General features: G+C 41.0%; 1 protein-coding gene across 4 annotated transcripts in view; it reads right to left on the reverse strand.

Moving 5' to 3' along the window:
- Nucleotides 1–19827, reverse strand: part of TAF3 (TATA-box binding protein associated factor 3) — a 173178-nt gene that overhangs the window by 32083 nt on the left and 121268 nt on the right. For 3 of the 4 annotated variants that reach the window (XM_087857741.1, XM_087857740.1, XM_045812941.2), the window contains exons 3-4: nucleotides 12063–13885; nucleotides 1573–1655 (exon numbers count right to left, since the gene is read on the reverse strand). In XM_087857741.1, coding sequence (XP_087713867.1) covers nucleotides 1573–1655; nucleotides 12063–13885 — 1906 coding nt within the window. The remainder of the gene's footprint in view (nucleotides 1–1572; nucleotides 1656–12062; nucleotides 13886–19827) is intronic. The other variant, XM_087857739.1, reaches the window with a different exon arrangement.

Consider the following 19827-nt stretch of genomic DNA (forward strand, 5'->3'; position numbering starts at 1 on the left):
CAAACTCTTTTGTGGACGTAAAGATTAAGTTATCGCGAGTTACTGAGAAAACAGTAATAAATGTGAACTAGTAAGAGAAAAGTATTTGTTGAATGATAAGTAAGAATATCTTTCGCTTAGAGGAACGAGCCCAAGTACAGAATTTCCAAAAAGATAGTATCAATAGCTACTCTGGTTGGGTCGCCCTGCTAATCAGCCTCCTACTGGTTGACAGAGGAGGACATTATTCACATTTTTTGTAGGTAAAATAGAGGGCATAGGGTAAACCGGTATCTGGTTAAAGAAGAGCTAAATCTACAGTATTTTTATTACCACTGTCTAAGCTTGTCAGTAACACCACCACCCACTGTCTAGGTTTCTACTGATAGAACCGAAAAGAGTAATGTGGAAATTATGTGGATAATTTAGGTGAGAAAAGGAAGAACCATCTGGATTTTCTTCTTCTTCTTTCAATCTTCAAAAGAACATACATTTTCCTGGAAGACCATGTTTGCCTCTACAACATCATTCATCCTAATGATGGATGTTGTGTTACGTTTGGAATTCGCACAAGCAACAGCACAAAATACAAACTTTTAAGATGGAATGAACCACTGAGAACACAAAGCATATTTTCTGTTGTCTACCCACTATGTAAGTGCATGGCTCTTACTTTCATTATTATGGCTAAAAACTGAATGAAAATTCAGTGCTCTGTAAGCCCATTTCCTACACAATATTTGATTGTTTGCAACGTAAACGAATCCATTTTCAGGCTTACTGGAAAAATAAGATTGTAAACTAGGACTTTTAACTTGTGGAATTCATTTAAATGATAAATAGCACGATTTTTACAACAAGAAGAACGATCTTTTAACATAATTTACAAAAAGAAATCAAGGTTTAATCACCTTATTAAAATAACGTTAAGAGTATTTATTGTAGGCCTTAATCCGTATCCCAAAAATGAATAAAAGAAACAAAGTCAACTAATTTACTTTAAAGAAGGGTGGGCTGATAGGATGACTCTGTGAAAATTAAGATGAACAGTGAACATGGGGTTCATATTTCCAATCTTTTCTTAACAAATAAGCAAACAAACACACGAGATGATAATTAAGACTTCGGTTTTTCCTATCATACACTATTTCACCAAGCCTTGGGCAGTACCTTTGTTTTCAGGTACAGAGTAAAACTATGAGAATCTCCATTTTTTGTCGTGGTGGGTAGAGAATCCATACTCGAGAAGGTATAACATTACCTCCACCTGGGCGGAATATGGCAGTCAGTCCACTCAATACATAGTCTCTTCCTTTTCAGATAACCAGGACCTTAACAATTACGCAGACACACTGTCATGTCTTTAAAAAAGAGAAAGAGAACAAGAAAGAAGGGATCCTGTACGTCAAACAAAGCAAAAAGCACTTCCTTTGAGAAAGAAACTGATCCAATTTGAAAATGAAGAATTCCCAAAGTAAAGCTTGACTCTCCGTGTTCGTACCTGGAAAAGGTTAGAGCTCTAAACCCATTAGGAAAGAGCAGAGAAGGTTAAGTTCAATTTATTTCACTCTAGTTGAAAACGTTTCTACTTACATCTTGTCTTGGCCAGCACCAACTCTGAGAGTCAATCGGGGGATAACCGGACTTGGGGCTGGAACAACTGGCTCCACTTTTATCTGTTGAAGTTATTACATTAGAGTTAAATGCATTTTCAACAAAATCCCTCCCACCTCTTCGTCTACTTCCTCATCTCCACAAACCTGATAAGCCAGTTTAAGCCTCAAATGCTACTAAAATGTTAGCTTCGAGGACAGTCGAGGACAGTCGGGGTTATTTTGTTTTTGTTTCTCAACAACTGCAGGCTCTCTGGCTTCATGAGAAATTCTACAAACTTGAATTATTTCATGTAAGTGGTGGGAATTATTTTTGCATTTTCTTAGCTTTGGTTAATTTCTTGGATTTTTATTGTTAGAATTTTTAAACAAAAACTCACCCAGTCTGGTGAACATTTAAGTAATTGTCAAACCTCACGTAAATAGAAAAAAATGCAGTGATATCTGCATCTGTAAGATAAAATGTATCCGTTTATGGAACGTGAGAAACATGAAACCCATCCTAAGTTTGCATTATCATACAAGAAAACGGTAACACCAAGCATAATGGCAGCATTAAACTGCTGGGTTTTTTTTTTTTTTGGCTAGTGGTCAGCAGATCTGAAATACTGTAAAAGAAAAAAATAGTGGTTTTTAGGATTTGTAGTGAAGGCGATAGCTGCTGAATAGTCTGAAGATCTTCCCAAATATTTGAGTCAATGGTCAGAAAGGGAATACACAAATCAAGCATGATTTTAAAAGGGTCCTTCACACATCTTGGTGTAAAGATCCTACGGTATAATGCTTTGAATGAACAAACTGAACAAAAGCTCTGTAGCTCACATTATCATCTATTTCAGTTTTCCCACAAGTGTCTGAGGGGCTTTTCTGGTGGGATGGTTCTTTGTTGAACGGAACGGTGCAGGCAGTGGGAGATGTTCAACGTCCCTGGTCTTGGGGTCCTGCCACCTGCCAACAGTACCCTGCTACTCCCTGTGACGACTAGTTGCAAACACTGACTTACACATTTTAAGCCCAAGAATTAAATCCTAATAGGACAGTGTGGTAGTTCTGGAGGGAAATGAATATTCGTATAATACAATGCTCAATCTATTATATTGTCTAATTTCTATATTGCACATCGATCAAATTTACTATTTTTTCATATGTTTTGAACTATCCCCCTTGAGTTTTTTGTTTTGTTTTTTTTAAAATCCATCATCACATCAAGATCTGTGGTTTCGACCATCCTCCTGAACAGTGGTGCCTGGTATGTAGGAGGCACTAAAATACTGAGTTAACAACTCAAGCATGCTCAACTCCCTGCCCCTTGGTTATTTCACCATCTGTCCAGGACCAATCTAAAATCATCCTCACGGGCACCAAGTCATTCCAAAGAAAAATTTCAAAATCACATAAACGTCCACCATCAGACTCCAATTCCACCTACGCCTTCTACGCCTTCAATGCGGTTTATTGGATTACCCGCTCGGCTAGGTAAGGGCAGAGACCATATCGGTTTTGCTCACTGCTGCTTCGCAGTGCCTATCATACGGGCTGACATATCTTAAGTGCACAAGGCGCAGTGAAAGAAGTTATCTGAAGCAATGATTTCAAACCCTTACCTCCTTCCAGACCTGTCTCCGTGATTTCCTTTCCTCCTTTGCCCCTCAAGCTCCACAGGAGCAAACACTGAGGCCACCAGGCAGGAGAACTTCAGCCCCTACAGACTTCTCTGCATCGGCAACTATACTAGAGTCCTCCTCCTCTGGTCTCTTGAGGAAACTTCCTCCTCACGTAGGCATCTTCAACTTTACAGTTCCACAATTTTCTGCTAGCTTTTAAATGTGCTCAACGATCTTAAAAAAACCTGCCTGCCCTTCAGCCTCTCGCTGACAACCTCTTATATTTTTCAGTTTCACATTTTTGTCTCCTTCTTTACTTACTCATTCCTCAGCTCACTCCAATCTACTTTCTCTCCCAAGGAGGCCACTAAAACCACTCTCCTCAGACACCAGTCGTTCCCTGATGTCCTGGTATGCTTTCCACTGGGCGTCTTACCACACTCCTTCCTTCTCCTCTACCAGGTCCTCTGCCTTTGCCTGACCTTACTGGGCCCCCTCCCCTTGTCCCTCGACACTTTCTTCAGTGAGCTCATCCATGTTCATGGTTTCAGCCGTAGGTTTTACAATATGTCATGTCTTCGAAATCTTTGTCTCTAGACTAGCACTGATTGAATCTAAGACCATAACAGAATATTGCCTACTGAACATTTTGAACTCAATATCCTGTGTTTCATCTCACTACATCTAAACTTTAACTTATTAACTTCCCCACAAAAAACTACTCCTTTAAACGGTCTCACTTTTGGCACACGTCTCTTTCATTTGCCCAGTTCTTTGGACAGTATGTCCAGTGGTTCTCCTTAAGGCCCTAGGGGAGCAAGAGCCACTGGGGTGGGGTCAGAGCAAGACCCATGGACAACTAGCTAGGGCTTGCACCCACTTCCCCCCATTCCTTTTTTAACAGAGTTCTAGATCTAACCAAATCTGAAAACCAATGGCTTGGTCTATTTTGTAGACTATTAAGATTTCTCTATTTTTCTCACCTTTCTGAATTATCTATGGAAGAACAGACAAATATATCCAAAACAAACAAACATTTTAAACCACTTACTACCTGCCAGGCATCGTGGCTGGATATTTTTCAGATGTTCTCATATAGGTTTTTTAACAAACATGTGAGGTAGGCATTAGGGTTTCTGTTTTATAGGGAAACTGATCATATATGAAGCAATCATTTTTTCTTTTCCTTTTTCTGTTCTAAGGTCACACAAACAGCAAAACTAGGATTGGATTCAGTTATTTTGTTTCAGAGAATGGAAAATTATATAAAGTCCCCATGTTTTTTTAATTCTAAAAAACTTTAGCACCATACGGTCATAAACGATGAGTAATATTCCACATCCTTCAGCCTGCAATACTATTATTTAAGCACTTAACCTTTTCTTAAATAACCTTTATTTAAAAATAAAGCTGCTCTACCTTGAAAAAGATCTTTACTATCATTATGCTTCTCATAATAGGGACTATTATAATATAAATACAAATAATATTAATAATAATGCTGTTAGGTCCGTTTCTATTACCACACTACACAATCATCATAACTCACACTTGCACAGCACAAAGTGTGTTCAATATACATGATCCAATTTGCTCTTTGAACTCTGTAAGTTGGGTGCGGAAGGTATTATCATCCCCAAGTATTGGGGACCAGAAGGATTAAGTGGTTTGCCCACAGTGAAAAAGTCAGTAAGTAAATGATCTACTTGTAGGTTTCCTGACACTAAATTCACCCTCACCTCTACCATGCCGCTGAGTCCTTTGTTCTGGTAATGCTGGGGTCTTACATGGAGCTGGCTATTCACTTTCTCTGTAAATGTCTTTTATGATAAATGACATAGATTTGTGAGATGGCTAGAACTGCTTGTTGTTGCTCTTGTTTTTTAGAGAGGCAGAGAGAGGGGCCAGGGGACGTGAGGGAGGGGAGAGAGAGAATCTTAAGTAGGCTCCATGCCCAGTTCAGAGCTCGACGTGGGGCTCAATCTCACGACCCTAAGATTATGACCTGAGCCAAAATCAAGAGTCGGATTAACCGACTGAGCCACCCACGTGCCCCTAGTGTCGGCTGTAAAATACTTTTTCTCAATGTAAGGCTAACTAATTCATATGGAAATAGTGATTGACTTTGGCCTCACCTCCATTCAACTAAACTGGCTGGGTTTTTGATGCCACCTTGAGTAACTTGTCAGGATAAAAGAATCAAGACATGGTTTATTTATGTCCTACTATTTTAAAAAGTTAAATGATACGATATGTAAAAAAAATAAGCAAACAAAAATAGAGATACATTTTGTAAGTCCAATTAAAAATGGTATATATGTGCCCTGAAGACTAAAGGCATTTTGTAAACTTGTGGAATTAATGAATGATTCAGGACCCGTTACCTCAGCTTCAAATTTTATCTTAGGGTAAATTCAGGGTGACCACATCATCCAGAGACACCTTTGGGAGTGAAAGAGGGAGCTATTAATTACACCACAAAAGTGTGTAAACTGGGACTGTCCTAGGCAAACCAGGACATACAGTAACCTTCCCTACAAATACTTAAAACCTTAATTTCATTCTTAAAGAAGCTAAATAGGATTTAACCTAAAGATAACACTCAAGCAAGTACCAAAAAAAAGATGAATGAGGATGCTAAGAATACAGATACAGAAAACACCGTCTCTAAACTAAAATTTCTTATCAGACTTCCATTTACATTAACTTTATCCAAATGCCTACCAAAATAAAAACAAAGACATGTCCTGCATTCACAAAATGATTTCTCGTGTGTTCTTCCCAGAAATCAAGAAACTAAATAAATGACAATTATTTGAATTACTTCACCCATAAGACTAAGGCCATCTTTTAATGGCATGAAGCCAAACTCTGGGGACAACATGAGCTTCTAAGGGTTAAAATAAAAGCACTGCACTTGAGAGTGAGCTGAGAATTGGGGCGCGCAGAGCATTTACAGTGGATTACTAAGCTTCCCAATCCACCAAAGAGCAAAGTCCAGTAATAGAAGACTCCTTTGTAGCTAACTAAAAATACATTGTCAGTGGATTTGTCCAGTTTTATGTATAAGCAATACTGCTTTCACCTGAACTAATACTAGTAGTCATATAAGCCCCTTATTGCCATGTGCTGCATTTTTTTTGCTAATCTTCAAGGATTTAGCTTCTTTGCCACATACCTCAGGGCACCAACTGATAAAGCTCTAACTCTCCATTTTTCCAGGACACCAGCAGTGCGGCCTTGCAAAAAATGAAAATCGCTCAAGAGATTTAAAGGGGAAATTTATTTTTAAAATCCTGACTTGAAGCAAAGAGGTGGATTTTTAAAAAGCTTATCTATAAAGAATCAGTTTAAATTTAAATTCTATCTTGGAACTCTTTCATGCATTCCAGCTTTAAAGTTTATCTTCTGACAGGGACTTTCTGCAAAGGTAATGGGCAGCTTTGTCAATATAATCTGGCCAAGTTTTTATTTTCTATTTTTTTAACATTAAACTTCTTTCATTTAAAAAAAAAAATGTGTGCTAGATAGGGTGGCAGCAAGTTCCGCGAATGCTAGTTCAGATTCCCATCTATGCTAAAGGGTCAGCAAAATATCCCAGAAATAGTACTGACGAAGAGCTAATTTCAATAAGCTAACATTTTGGATGCAGAATTATGATGACCAGTGAGCACCTTGTTGTCTTTCTTTGCAATTAAGGTCTTTACATTAATTCAATTTAGAAACATAGTCTAAATACTGATAAACTGTTTAAGACATTAAAAGGACAGTCAGAAGAGGTTCTACGGTGTGGTCAAGTATGACAAGTGGAATCCAGCAAGGGCAAGTGAAACAGAACGCAGGCTTTCACTAGGCGCTCAAATTTGTTCACATGGAGACTTGGAGATGGCCTCTGGTAAATATCTATAAATTCAAACACACTTGTGTAAATGTTAAGTTACTGGTTTCCTCTTGGAACAGTAAGAGAATATCTCCCCCTTTCTCTTGAGCTATTGTATTGACTGAAAACTCTTTATTTCACTAGTTAATTATGAGAGCTGATGAGAAAAGACTGGAAATTACTCCAAACAGAAGGGAAAACAATGACAACCTTTTGTTAAAGGCACAAACCAGTACAACTATCTGTCATTCTCTAAAGAAAAAACTGTTTAAATTCAATAAAAGATTATTTGAGGGCAAATGCTAAGGGATTTGGGGATAGATTAAAGAAACGTCAAACATTTTAATTGTTCTGATAACTGAAGTCATTAAGTGCAGATGACCCCCCTTGCCCCTTCTTTGAAATATGGGGTTGAAGAGGAGCTCTCTAAGGTCTCTTCAGGGACTACAGTTTCCTAAAATCATGATGTCCACCTTACTCCCGAGCGTGAAACCGTGTTTATTCCCTCATCAGCTTTGCAGTGACTGGCTGAGAAGGCCCTTCTGGGTGACAAAGGACACAGGCTTCGCTCAGACACACCTGGGGCCAAGTCCCAGTTCCTCCACCCACCAGCTACAGCAAGCTACTTGACCTTTCTGTGGTGTTTTTCTACTCAAACAGCAGCAACAGGACCAAACCCTCCGAGCTGGGTGGTCTGGCGCCGTATGCACTAAGCAGCAGCTGCTAGTATCCTTTACTACCTGGGTTAGTTCCTCCAATAGCTGATGTTGGCTCAAAGTAACATTCATCAATCAATAGGATCAAAATTGGGGGAATCCTTTCTAGAATTTACGACCTTTTCATTACAAGCAAATCTCAATGACATGTGGGTCGATCATCCATATAACTGGTTAGTTGTAAGGAAATTCTGGAGAGTCATCTTAAATGATACCAACTGGTCTTCACTTACAGTCTTCCACGAGAGGGTAGAAGAGAAGGCCTCTATAAGCCAAAATATTGCTGGGGAAGGTATGAGACCATTGTTTTTGAGCAGAGGTAACCCATACTTTATGATGACGCTGTCTCTTTCCAGTACTGAATGGGAAGAAGGAGACAGAGGGGAGGGAGTAGTGGCTCAGAGAGGTATGAAGAGGTTGGTGAGTAACTAGTAAGTGGTAGAGCTCGAACGAGATCCAAGTCAGTCTGACTGCCAAAGCCCATGATCTTCCTGGGCCAGCACTCGGCCTATGTACCCGCAGGTTGTGACACTGTCATTTTTTTGGATGACACTCTACCATGCCTTCTCAGATTGTACTCAAGAGCATAAAAATATATCTCCAAATCTGACAACAGGTGGATTTTGGTTTATGTCCTATGTTGGGTTATATGGACAACTGTTCAATTCCACTAACAAATAATGAGACATTTTCTTATTTTTTTCACAGCAATCCTCCTTCCAAAAAACACTTCAAATACCAAGAGTCAATGTGAATTAAAGTAGTCCTGTAACATTCATCTAAACTTCAAAAGCCTTCTATTGATAAATTAAGTCACGTGGTACACACACTGACTGCAATAAGCACAAACGGGAACTTGTAACCACTCTGAACGGTACTGCTGGCTTCTCGCTGCTGAAGCCGTCCTGTCACGTTTGCGACTGCTCAGCATAATTGCACTTAATATGATGTCCCCAAAAAGTCAGTTTGCTTCTATTTTAAAGAGCAAAAGATCAGACTCCTAACCTTGACCAGTGCATATTATCGCACATAAAGGGGACACAAATTGTGCGTAAGTCACTACATGGTGGATTAGTACCACTACTAGAAAAATGATTTTTCTTCCCGATGATGCACCGCTAAGCCAAGGTGCCTTGCATACGTTATTTCAATTAATCCATTTTTAATTTAATGTAGGCAAGTGTAGTGGCTAAGAAACATCAATGATGGCATCTGATGGCCTGGGTTGCAATCATGGGTCCTAAATCACTTCTGAGGCGTGTGCTCGTGGGCAACCTTATTAATTTCTCCAAGCCTCAGTTTCTCATCTTAAAGTGATAACAACTACGGTATCTACCTTATAGAGTTGTGGTAAGAAATTAAACTCACAGGTAGTATTTACATGGTGTTTAGCATATACTAATTAGTCAATGAATATTAACTATTAGTGTTCTGCTGTTTTCAATAAGTGTCACCACATCCCTACTTTAAAGGTGGAGCATCTAAGGTGTAAAGAAACTTAAAAAAAAAAAACAAAAAAAACCCGTCCTGGATCTTCACTCAGATTTGCTGGATTCCAGAGCCCAAGTCTCCTTCAACCTACCATGCAGATTCCCGTCTAACTAATGGTATTGTTAGTGGTTCCTGTATCGATAAATGTGGGTGTGGATGGTAAAAACTTTACAGGCAGGTTAAATAAATATGGGGAGATTTTTCTTGTTTTATTGAAACAATGCCCTTGCTTGCTGAACTGGGGTCAATGTCTGTGAGAGTTGCTCCTGTGAGCTGGTCACGATGAGAAGGAAGAAGGACACCGCAGCCCTCATTTTTGTGACAAAAGACATTTTCTCGGGGCAGCTAAGACGTGCGTTATTTTGATCTGAGGGTGTGTAAGGGACTTCTTAAGCCTTAGGTAACCCAATTTCAGGTACACTTTCATTTAGTCGTATGGCTTGATGCTCAGGGAGGAATAAGTGAAGTTGAAAGAAGAGAAGTCAAGGTTTACGTTAATATCTCAATTTCTACACCTTGTCAGGGGCATCTGCATGGGCTGCACTGGCTTTATCCTCTCCTCTCTCTATAAAGAGCTAAAGTTTAAAAGGATGCCAAGGAAGGAGAAATAATTTTTCAACACTGCTAAGCATAGCTGACGTCCCCCGTCATACGTAAGTTAGCTAGTCTGGTCCAATGAAGTAGCAAACTCTAGGTTTGCACATTTTGTGGGTTGATTCAAAATGAAATAAGAACACTTGACTCCATCTCCAGCATGATCTGCATTGACTGGGCATTTACTTACGTGCCAGACACAGTACCGAGCACGTCTCAGATGTAATCTCATTTACTACTCACAAAAGTAACTTGCCCAGTGTCATACAGCTAAAAAAGGCAGGATGTGAACTCAGATTTAACTCTAGAGACAATACGGTTTATTCTTTCTGAAGACCTTATAAGATAGCCAACTTTTATAAATCTTTATCTTTTGGCATTCATCTGAGCCATAACCCATCGGACATGATACAAGGACTTGTATCCTTCTCTTAGGTGCAATCTAGCAACTCGTAACTGAGCCTTTACCTCCAACCAAGGTAGTCCGAGGGACTTTTCTTTCCCAAAGTCAGGTGGAAGCTGCAGAAAGGCGAGGATTGCTGTTACTAATCTAATCTGATGGGCTTTACTCAAATTCATAATGGCCGTTGAAACAACTCCATTGACTTTCCACAGTTAAGACGGTGATGAAAGGAACAGGACCCTGTTTGACCTACTGAGGGCTCAGGTGCCAAGGTGCTGGTACGTGATGGGCGAGTGATAACTGCTACCGGGCAAGATCCCCAGCAGTAAGCATTTCCAAACCGTGAAGAGGATCCTCGTGTCAGTGACCTGGCTTTTGCTGGTTGTGTGACCTTGATCTTGGACAAGCCACCCTCTCAGACTCACTTCCTCATCCACAAATTTTGGTAACAATACCTGCTGGACCTCAGACACAGGTGTGTTAGGAGGAGAAAATAAGGTACGTGTGAGTGCCAGGTGCCACATAAACATAAGAAGATGATTTTTAAAATGGAAACAAGAGATGGAGTTCTGTGTCTTGTTAACTTGCGGATGTTTAGTTATTTATATCAGGAGTTCCATTCTATTTCTTTATATTTTGGAATAGCCAAGGGGGACAGAAAAAGCATGAAGTTAGGCAGAAAAATGTTGAGAGGTGCCATTCCTACTTGTCAGCTAAACTAATTTTTCTAGGTAGTAAGTTTGAAATTTGAAATATTGCAAAAGTACTGATGATCATAGATCTGCCATGTGTCAAATACATCTATTTTATTATGTGGGAAAAAATGACTGTGTTATTATTTTCTGGCTAAACTCCAAGAGGACTGCTTCTAGAGGGGCAGGGAAAGGGTCTCTGAGAATCTGTGTGTATGACAGACCATGAATACTTAGACACTTTTTCAGAAAGTTTAAAAGAAATGTTCAAACCAACCAGTCGACCACTGTAATCCAAGGAACCATGAACTGAAGAGCAAAGCCATAAAAGCAGAGGTCACATCCTGGACCCCAAGGCTTGAGGTCCCCGCTTCTACAAAACTGCGGGATATAGATCAGTTTCCTTGGTTGTACTCTATGAGAGCCTGATTTACTTACATTGTAGAATATTTGGAATTATTTTCTGCCCACCAGCCAGGCTGCCCGATCAGCCTCAATACTCGGAAACATGTCCTAATCTTATTAAAGCAGAAAATAGAAGGATAAGAGATGCTACAGAAAGGAGTAGACAGTCATAACCTTAAACACTTGCAGACACGGCTCACCAAAGAGAGACACGAATCCTCCAGACGGACTCCACCGGCCTAGCCGTCCTCTGAAAACAGGGCCACAGTTTTGCATGCCCTGAGTAAAATGGATGCTGTCTTTTTGGGGTATCTAATAATTTGGGCACAAAGCAGTGTGCGGTACACTTGGTAATTACATAAATATTTTCTACAGTTTAAGGTGACAGATGTTTTTAACCTGCCGGAGACTAGTTAGTCTGTCTGCTTACTAGAGGGTTTATGGTCTGCGATTAGATTCCTCTTGGGCTATGAATCTGTAACATTTTTTTAGCACGGAGGGGGCTTGATGACAAGTTTGTGGGTCTTAGAATTAAAATCAAATTTCATCACCACATTACAAGTATCTTCCCGTTTCACTTAGGGGCAATGCACATCCAGAACACAGACAGGACCGCGGGCTTTGTCTACCTGCATTTTTCAGCCCGACGGGGTCCGGACAGCGCCGGACATGGCAAGGTGCTTACTTTTTCATGCCTGTGCTTGTCCTTTTCTTTTTCTCTCTTCTCTCTCTCCCTCTTCTCTCTCTCCCTTTCCTTGTCTTTCTTCTCCTTCTCCTTCTCTTTCTCCTTCTTTTTCTTCTTCTCCTTTTTGTCCTTTTTCCTTTCTTTCTCCTTGGGCTTCTCTTTTTCTTCAAACAGTTTTTCAGGGAGCACTGACGACAGAGCAGGCAGCGTGGCGGGGACCCTGGCGGCCACTGCGGGGCTGAACAAGGGCAGCGGTACGTCCTTCGGGGGCAGCACCACAGGCGCAGGGGCTGCTCTGGGCCTGTCCTCCCGCCCCTTCTCTTTAAACTTCTCCCGGTCTCTCTTATCTTTATCCCTTCTGCCTCTGTCTCTGTCTTTCTTCTTATCTTTATGCTTCTCTCTCTCTTTTCTCACCATTCCGTCTTTCAATCTCACTTTGGGATCGACATCCTCAAATTCTTTTATTTTAAACTTATAGGGATCTGGCTCTTCGTCTTTAAGAAACTCCTTCCAGGGGTACTTGGTTTCCTTGCTGCTCTCCTTCTCTTTCTCTTTCACTTTGTCCTTTTCTTTACTCTTCTCCTTGCTTTTGTCTTTTTCCCTCTCCTTATCTCTCTGCTTCTCCTTCTTCTTCATTTTGGTCTTCAGTTCCTTTTTCAACTTCTTTTTGACATCCACAGATGAAGGCAGCTTGGTTTTCTCCTCATACACCTTGTGCAGAGGTTCGGGGGTGGGAGGAGAGACCGAAGGAGAAGAGATGTAGGGAAAGCTGGGAGGCATAGTTGGAGGGGCTCCCATTTTTGCTTTCCGCACAACCTCATCTATGGACGCATCCATTGTCCATGAATTGTCAGAACTTGAAGTTCCGCCTGAAAGAGGCAGAGGAGTGGATCCTGACTTTGTGAAATTGTTGGAGGAGGTGGAAGCTTTTGGAGTAGTACATTCTGAACCTGAAATCCTCTTAGGGCTGGTAAAAATGTCTCCTTCGGATTCTGATCCAGAAGAAAACTCGAAAGGGTCTGGCTCTCGTTCGGCGCAAGCCCGTGCAATCACGGCATTGATGGAGTCGTCGATCGTTTTATCGGTCACGACAGCCTTCTTCGGCTGATTCTCATTGTTGAGTTTCCCAGCATCTGGGGGGGTCTGTATCTGTTTTACCTGAATGGCCTCTTTACTAAGTTTTTCACTTATCGTAGCTGAAGGAGTCCTATTTGGTGTTTCCGGTCTGACAGGTGCTTGGGGAATATGAGTCATCACCTTGGGACTCTTGGGGCTTTTGGGGCTCTTAGAGCGTCCAGGAGATTTCTTCTCTTTGGATATAGTTTTTGGTGACCGAATAGGACTTCCGACCATTGCTGGTGACTGAGTAGTTTTAGGTGATTTAGTCTTCTGTCCCGGAGAACTAGTTTTAGTCTTTGTTTTCGGTGTAAATGACTTTGTTTCTAATGGTTTTGTGATTGGCATTTGTGATTTTGCCACTGGAGCCAACATCGGTGGCTCTGGGGACGGAGGGGCAAGGTCTGTACTGTCCTGTACGTGGACCGGAGAGAGCATTGGCGGAATCTTTTGGGTATTTATTGAGCTGAGGGGTTCTCGAGCTTCCAATACTACTACGTCCAGGGTGTCCCCTTTAGTGCTTAACAGCCGTGGTCGCTTGATGGCAGGCATTTCTTCAGCTTCGGGACTATCCAACGGTCTCTTACCCAAGAAATTCTCATCATTAATAATTTCCTCCTCCTCCAGTTCATCATCTTCTTCCAAGGGAACTTGCATGGCTTCAGCGGACGTACCGCCATCAGTGGGCACCTGCTCTTCTTCTTCTTCTGGTAAAAGAAAAGAAAAGAGCTGTTAGCAGAATATTTAGAAAGCAATGCTTTCTAAACAAATAACAGCAATGCTTCAAACGTGATTTCTGGGAAAGAAAGGAATTTATGGACAGTGTTTAGAGGGTAAGTAAAGTGGCAGATCCTCAACGATCTTCCAAACTCGCATGCCATCGTTATCGGAAGGGTGGCAATCAGGGACAGCAGATATCCAGACAGACTGTTTTCTTTTTGAGTGGTTTGGCCCTACTTTCAGGAGCTGGAGTCTGCTAAGTATTTCCTGTCTCCTCCTTCCTTAATTATTTTCCTAACCTGACTAAATACTGTCTTTCTCTTCCTTCTTCCTCTTCTGTACAGGTATGCATACGCGTGCACCCCCACCCCCATACCGCTGAAGATCAAGAGGTGGGTTATTATATGACTACTACCTCAGAAATTACAAAAAAGCATACATTTTTTAGGACTCTTATAACAAATGTTAATTCTTGGAGTTGAGAAAATGCAAGTGTCCAACCTGGATACAATTCGTATACTACTTACATCTTCTCTTCTGCTTGATTGCCGTTCAGCCACTTTGAGAGACAGTGTGGTGCGAGGGCAAACGTATTGGCTTTGGCATTAGAGGGATGGTGTTTCCGCCAGCGTTCTGGCACTAGAGAGCAACAGGCCTTGAGCAATCTCTTAATCCCTGCAGCCTGTTTCCTGACCTTTCAAAAGGGGTTAATGTTACTGGCCCTGCCTACTTGACTGAGTTGCTTTAAGATCACATTTTTTCTCTCTACACATATTAATAAAGCATGGGGACACAGTGTATGTGTACAGCACATAGAAAGTGATTAGCCCCATAAGACAGATAAAGAGCTACAGCAGTTCAAAGCAGAAAGATTACTGCAATATTAAAGATCTAAGGAAGATTTCACCAATTAGGTAGTGCTTTGGATATCTGCAGACTAGGAATGGGGAAGCACAGGATGAAGGAACAGATGGTGAAGAGATGGAGATGGAACACAGGAGGCCAGGGAATATTCATCTGGCAAGCAGGGTATAAGACGGGGAAGAGTACAAAGTGAGCTTACTAAGGTTGCATCCAGACCCCAGAAGCTTTGAATTCCAGAAAAAACTAAATGATCTTTATTCTACTGGTAGTTTGGACCTGGTGAAGAGTTTTAGACAAGGAAGAAAAATCTGAGGGTATATGTCAGCAAATTCTTCTGGCAGGAACATACATGATGGATGGGAGGTAACATAATAATGGAGATGTGACAAGTAAGTTAGGGGTTACTGAAATGATGTAGGTAAGTGACAATAGGGTCTGAACTAGAACAGTGGTAATAAAAGGAAGCAATAGAGGTAGGTGAGATTTTGAAGGTAGAATGAATGGAATCTAATAAATGATTAGGTCTAAGAGTGGAGAAAGGAGTCAAGCACCATCTCAAGGCTCTGAGCCCTGGGCAGTGAGCAATGCGGTCATTAAGAGAAATAAGGAAGTAGAGAAGAAAGATGATTATTAATTAGCTCAAGCCCTAGACATGGAGTTGGGTGAACGGTTAATGACGTCTGGCACAAGACAAATTTGAGACAAAGTACTGTTAGCATGACTGGAGAACGACAGTATCACCTATCCAAGCACCTAAGTAGAAACATCATTCCAGACGCCTTCTTTCCTTTGTTTCTCTATTTCTGCATTGTGAACACAGTTTTCTACTGCATTTCCTGTAACATGCTCTCCCTACTGCTACTACCGTTTGCTCGAATCCTCAACACCTCTTCTCCATACTTCTAACTAGTGTCACTGCCTCCAGCTCCTATCTTTCACATTGCCTTATGCTGATCTTCCGAAACCACAAATCCGAGCATATGACTCCCCATCTCAAGAACCTTTCATAGGTCCCTACGTCAGTACTTTGCCAAGGAGTTCCTTGGAGCCTGAGGGTTCTGTGGAACCCCTTTGGAAGTACCGCACAGTACAGACTGGGTCCCCTATTCTCTATTAAGTGGAATGGTTACCCCTAAGGTTATCTATTTTACCTGCTGAGCTTTCACAAAAGCTTTTGTTGTGAGGCTAGAACAGGATGAAAGCCAGTATTCTAAAATGTAAAATTAAGCCAATTTCTCCAGCACCTCCTATCCGGCGCTCCATCATCTGATTCCGTGATTCACCTCACCTTCCACTGCGTCCTGAGCCCTCTGCCACTCTGTCGCGCAGACTCACTTGCAGCTCCTCAAGGACACACTGCTGTGCCTCTGCACGTGCAGCTCCCTCCACCTGGAAGGACCCCCCCTGACACTTCGGTGACTCTCTCTTCTTAGCCTCCAATCACGTGTTCCCTCTTCCGTGACACTTTTTCGTAGCAACTGGAAAATGGCCAGCCTCTCGCTTTGGGCTCTACCGTACTCTGGTTATATAAGCAACGAGCAAGCCTAGAATATTTACTATCTGGCCTTCTACAGAAAAGTTTTTAGATTCCTGTCCTAGATCTACTCTGGTCAGAAAAATTGAACGGCCCCTTCCAACCCTATCTTTTATCAGAATGACAAGACAGACCTTGGATCTTCTCAACTGCTAATGGGCAAACATCAAAAATGAGAAAGAAGAGAGCTTTTTTTTTTTTTTTAAGATTTTATTTATTTATTCAACAGAGACAGAGACAGCCAGCGAGAGAGGGAACACAAGCAGGGGGAGTGGGAGAGGAAGAAGCAGGCTCATAGTGGAAGAGCCTGATGTGGGGCTCGATCCCAGAACGCTGGGATCACGCCCTGAGCCGAAGGCAGACGCTCAACCGCTGTGCCACCCAGGCGCCCCAGAAGAGAGCTTTAAGATATTCTTCAAGTGAATGAAGAAAACATTTCAGAGTACTCATTACTGTTTTATTTCTGAATTCCAAAGAGCCCCCTCCTACCTGACAGAGGTTCATAAATCCCAGCGATGCCAAAGCAGAAAGAGGAAGGTTTGGCTTAGGCAGGGGCCTTTAGATGTGCTAAAGCCTGTCTTGTTCTCCTACCTCTGGAGGTGCATCTGGGGCTACGTCAGCTCTGGGAGGGTGAGTCCCCCAGACAGGGCCATAGGTGGATGCCCTGGGAGGGGCAGGGGCAGAGGGATTACTCTAATGGAAGCAATCCCTAGAAAGGGAACTTCCAGGACTAACAGAGAGCTTGTTATAGGTCATCCAGATGAAAGGCCTGTTCTTTGTTTTTCTTGGGCAGAACAACTAATTAGAGTTCAATATTCAACTACTAAATAATAACACCGATCAATAACAGATATACATTATAAAGTTAACCCTGCAATCCTTTTTGAGAAGATAAAAAAACAAAAACAAACAAACAAACAAAAAAAACCCAACTCTCCTTACTCTAATATTTCAAACTCCGCATGACAGCGTAAAGTCCTGAGTTAGCATTTAGGTCAAATGGGTATCACCTCTTCCGCCTGGTCTAATGACCCTAACCTGCAATGGAAGCAGTCCAGAGCGGCTGGGGACACTTTTTAAGGAGAACAGATATTTTAAGTGAGGGAAGCTGCTTCTGGGCAAGTGTTAATGTTATGCTGCTAAAGGTATCGTAAGGAATTATTAATAAAACTGGTATTTTCTATTCTGCTTGTGTTAAAATTTGGCTACCGTTAACGGTGATAAGACTTTTGATTTGATTATCCTTTGTGTGAGAGTTTATTCAAAACTGTGATATCTGTTATAACCGATCATTAGTACTGTCATTCTTCAAAGAATACCATAAATTATGATATAACGCCTACACGTCTGGGAAATAAAAGCTATTGACAGTAAGAAAAGAGACGCACAAAGAACCACACTTAAACCAGCACAGGAACCTTTATTTTAAAAAAAATGTCAAGTTTCTGCTAAAGGCTCATGCCCACTACCAACAACCGTATTCTTCATATAAATTCAATAAAATTTACATATATATGCTATAATTCAATCTATAATTATAAATTATATACATGCTATAATTCAATCTAAGAAAAACCTACCATATTAAAAAGTAACTTTTCATCCTGCCAGAGTTTTGCATATGTGGTATGCTTTCTCATTTGTCAAAAAAAGGAAATGATGGGAAATATCGTGAATGACTCAGCGCAAATTTATCACCATGGTCAGAAATACAATTTAAAAGAGACACTTAACTGGTAGCAAATTCCATATGTTATCATAAGGTATGGAAAAAGAAGGAGATAGAGATGATCTCTCAGGTGTCTTTTCATTTAAACAATCAATGATTCCAGGTCAACATTTGATCGTAGAATTATTTTTTAACTTTTTAATTTGAAATAATTTCAAACTTACAGAAAAGTTGTAAGAACACTACAAAGGACTCATGAATACCCTTCACCCAGTTTCATCGAATTAACATTTTCCTTCAGTGTGTGACTGACGGCAGAACAACAGTCAAGTTCCCTTCTACTTACAGATCAGAAATAAGACGGGTCCGTGGTAATGTCCGTCTTTTTAAAACTTCCACAGATGTTGATGCGGGTAGGGGACTCACTACAAATTCCACTCCAATTTTTCTTCGTTAATGACACAAATAAATAATCCACACTCGCTACATTTCCCAGAGGAATAATGAGAAAAATATGCTTCTTTACCAAACTTCTTGAACAAAAGATAAAACAAGGCAATAAGGCCTGGACACACCAAAAGGGTTTTTAATGGGTTAATTCTAAGTTTCTATAAATATTGACTTAGAACAAAATATCTTTTTAAGTAGAATAATAAATGCCTTTAAAGAAACACTATAATCTAAAGAGCTCATGGACATTAGGGGGGAAAAAGGAAATTGTTTTCATATGGCACGGAAAGCTTTTTATCTCATTACACAGATGCATGCAACTTTAAAATTTAGTGGCATGATCTCAAAATAGGCAGAAACTATACTTGCATTCCTAACTTTAAATATAGGGACAATAAAATGCTATCTATATATATTTCACCAAAATCAAATGTATTTAAAACTAGATTTCTTGTGATTTTTTTAAAGAAATATACATGCAGAAATTTCTAGCAATAATGACACAAACTTACCTATTTTCTTGCTAGTTTATGCATCCTGCTGTTTTTATAAGAGATTCCTCTTTTATTAACAAATACTAAAGGATTCGTTTAGAATGCATATTTTTTCAAACACGTTTCTATCTATCTGGATACTGTTGTCGCCAGTTCCTTGAAGGACTCACTCTTTCCACTACTCATTCATTCACTCCCTCGTCTGCTTGGTGTCTTCTGAATCTCCCTGTGGCAAGCACTCTGTTCAATCCTGTATGAGGTCAAATAGGACATGATTTCCCATCCTTAAGAATCAACCACATTTTGTGGCCATCGGCTCAAGTGCTGTGGCAGGGATCGGTTTAAGGTACACATACAGCCACACCTGGAGAGATGAGGACAGAGGGGGGGTCTAGACTGAAACCACGTGTGGCCTCTGTTACCAGTGCCATGAGTCCACCTTGCCCAGCCCACTGACTCTCTCACATCTAAGTTTTCACATCTGCCAAACCTCAGTATTGACATCTGACCTCCTACTTGTAAGAGCTGAGGATCTTTTTATTGGGGTCATTTCCACACATAGTGGACTGTACATGTGGGATGATCTCAAGGGCAGGACAGAGCTCTTTCTGCCCCTAAGTATTTCACGGACTACACGCAACAGTGCTTGGCATTCTGACCACTACGTTTACGTCTTGGATAAAGGCAGCATCTTTATTTATTTATTTTTTTAAAAGATTTTTTATTTATTTATTTGACAGAGATAGAGACAGCCAGCGAGAGAGGGAACACAAGCAGGGGGAGTGGGAGAGGAAGAAGCAGGCTCATAGCGGAAGAGCCTGATGTGGGGCTCGATCCCATAACGCCTGGATCACGCCCTGAGCCGAAGGCAGGCGCTTAAGCGCTGTGCCACCCAGGCGCCCCAAAGGCAGCATCTTT

The sequence above is a fragment of the Ursus americanus genome, chromosome 31, assembly GCF_024610735.1.
Source record: "Ursus americanus isolate L20-20 chromosome 31, mUrsAme1.1.p, whole genome shotgun sequence".
NCBI lineage: Eukaryota > Metazoa > Chordata > Mammalia > Carnivora > Ursidae > Ursus > Ursus americanus.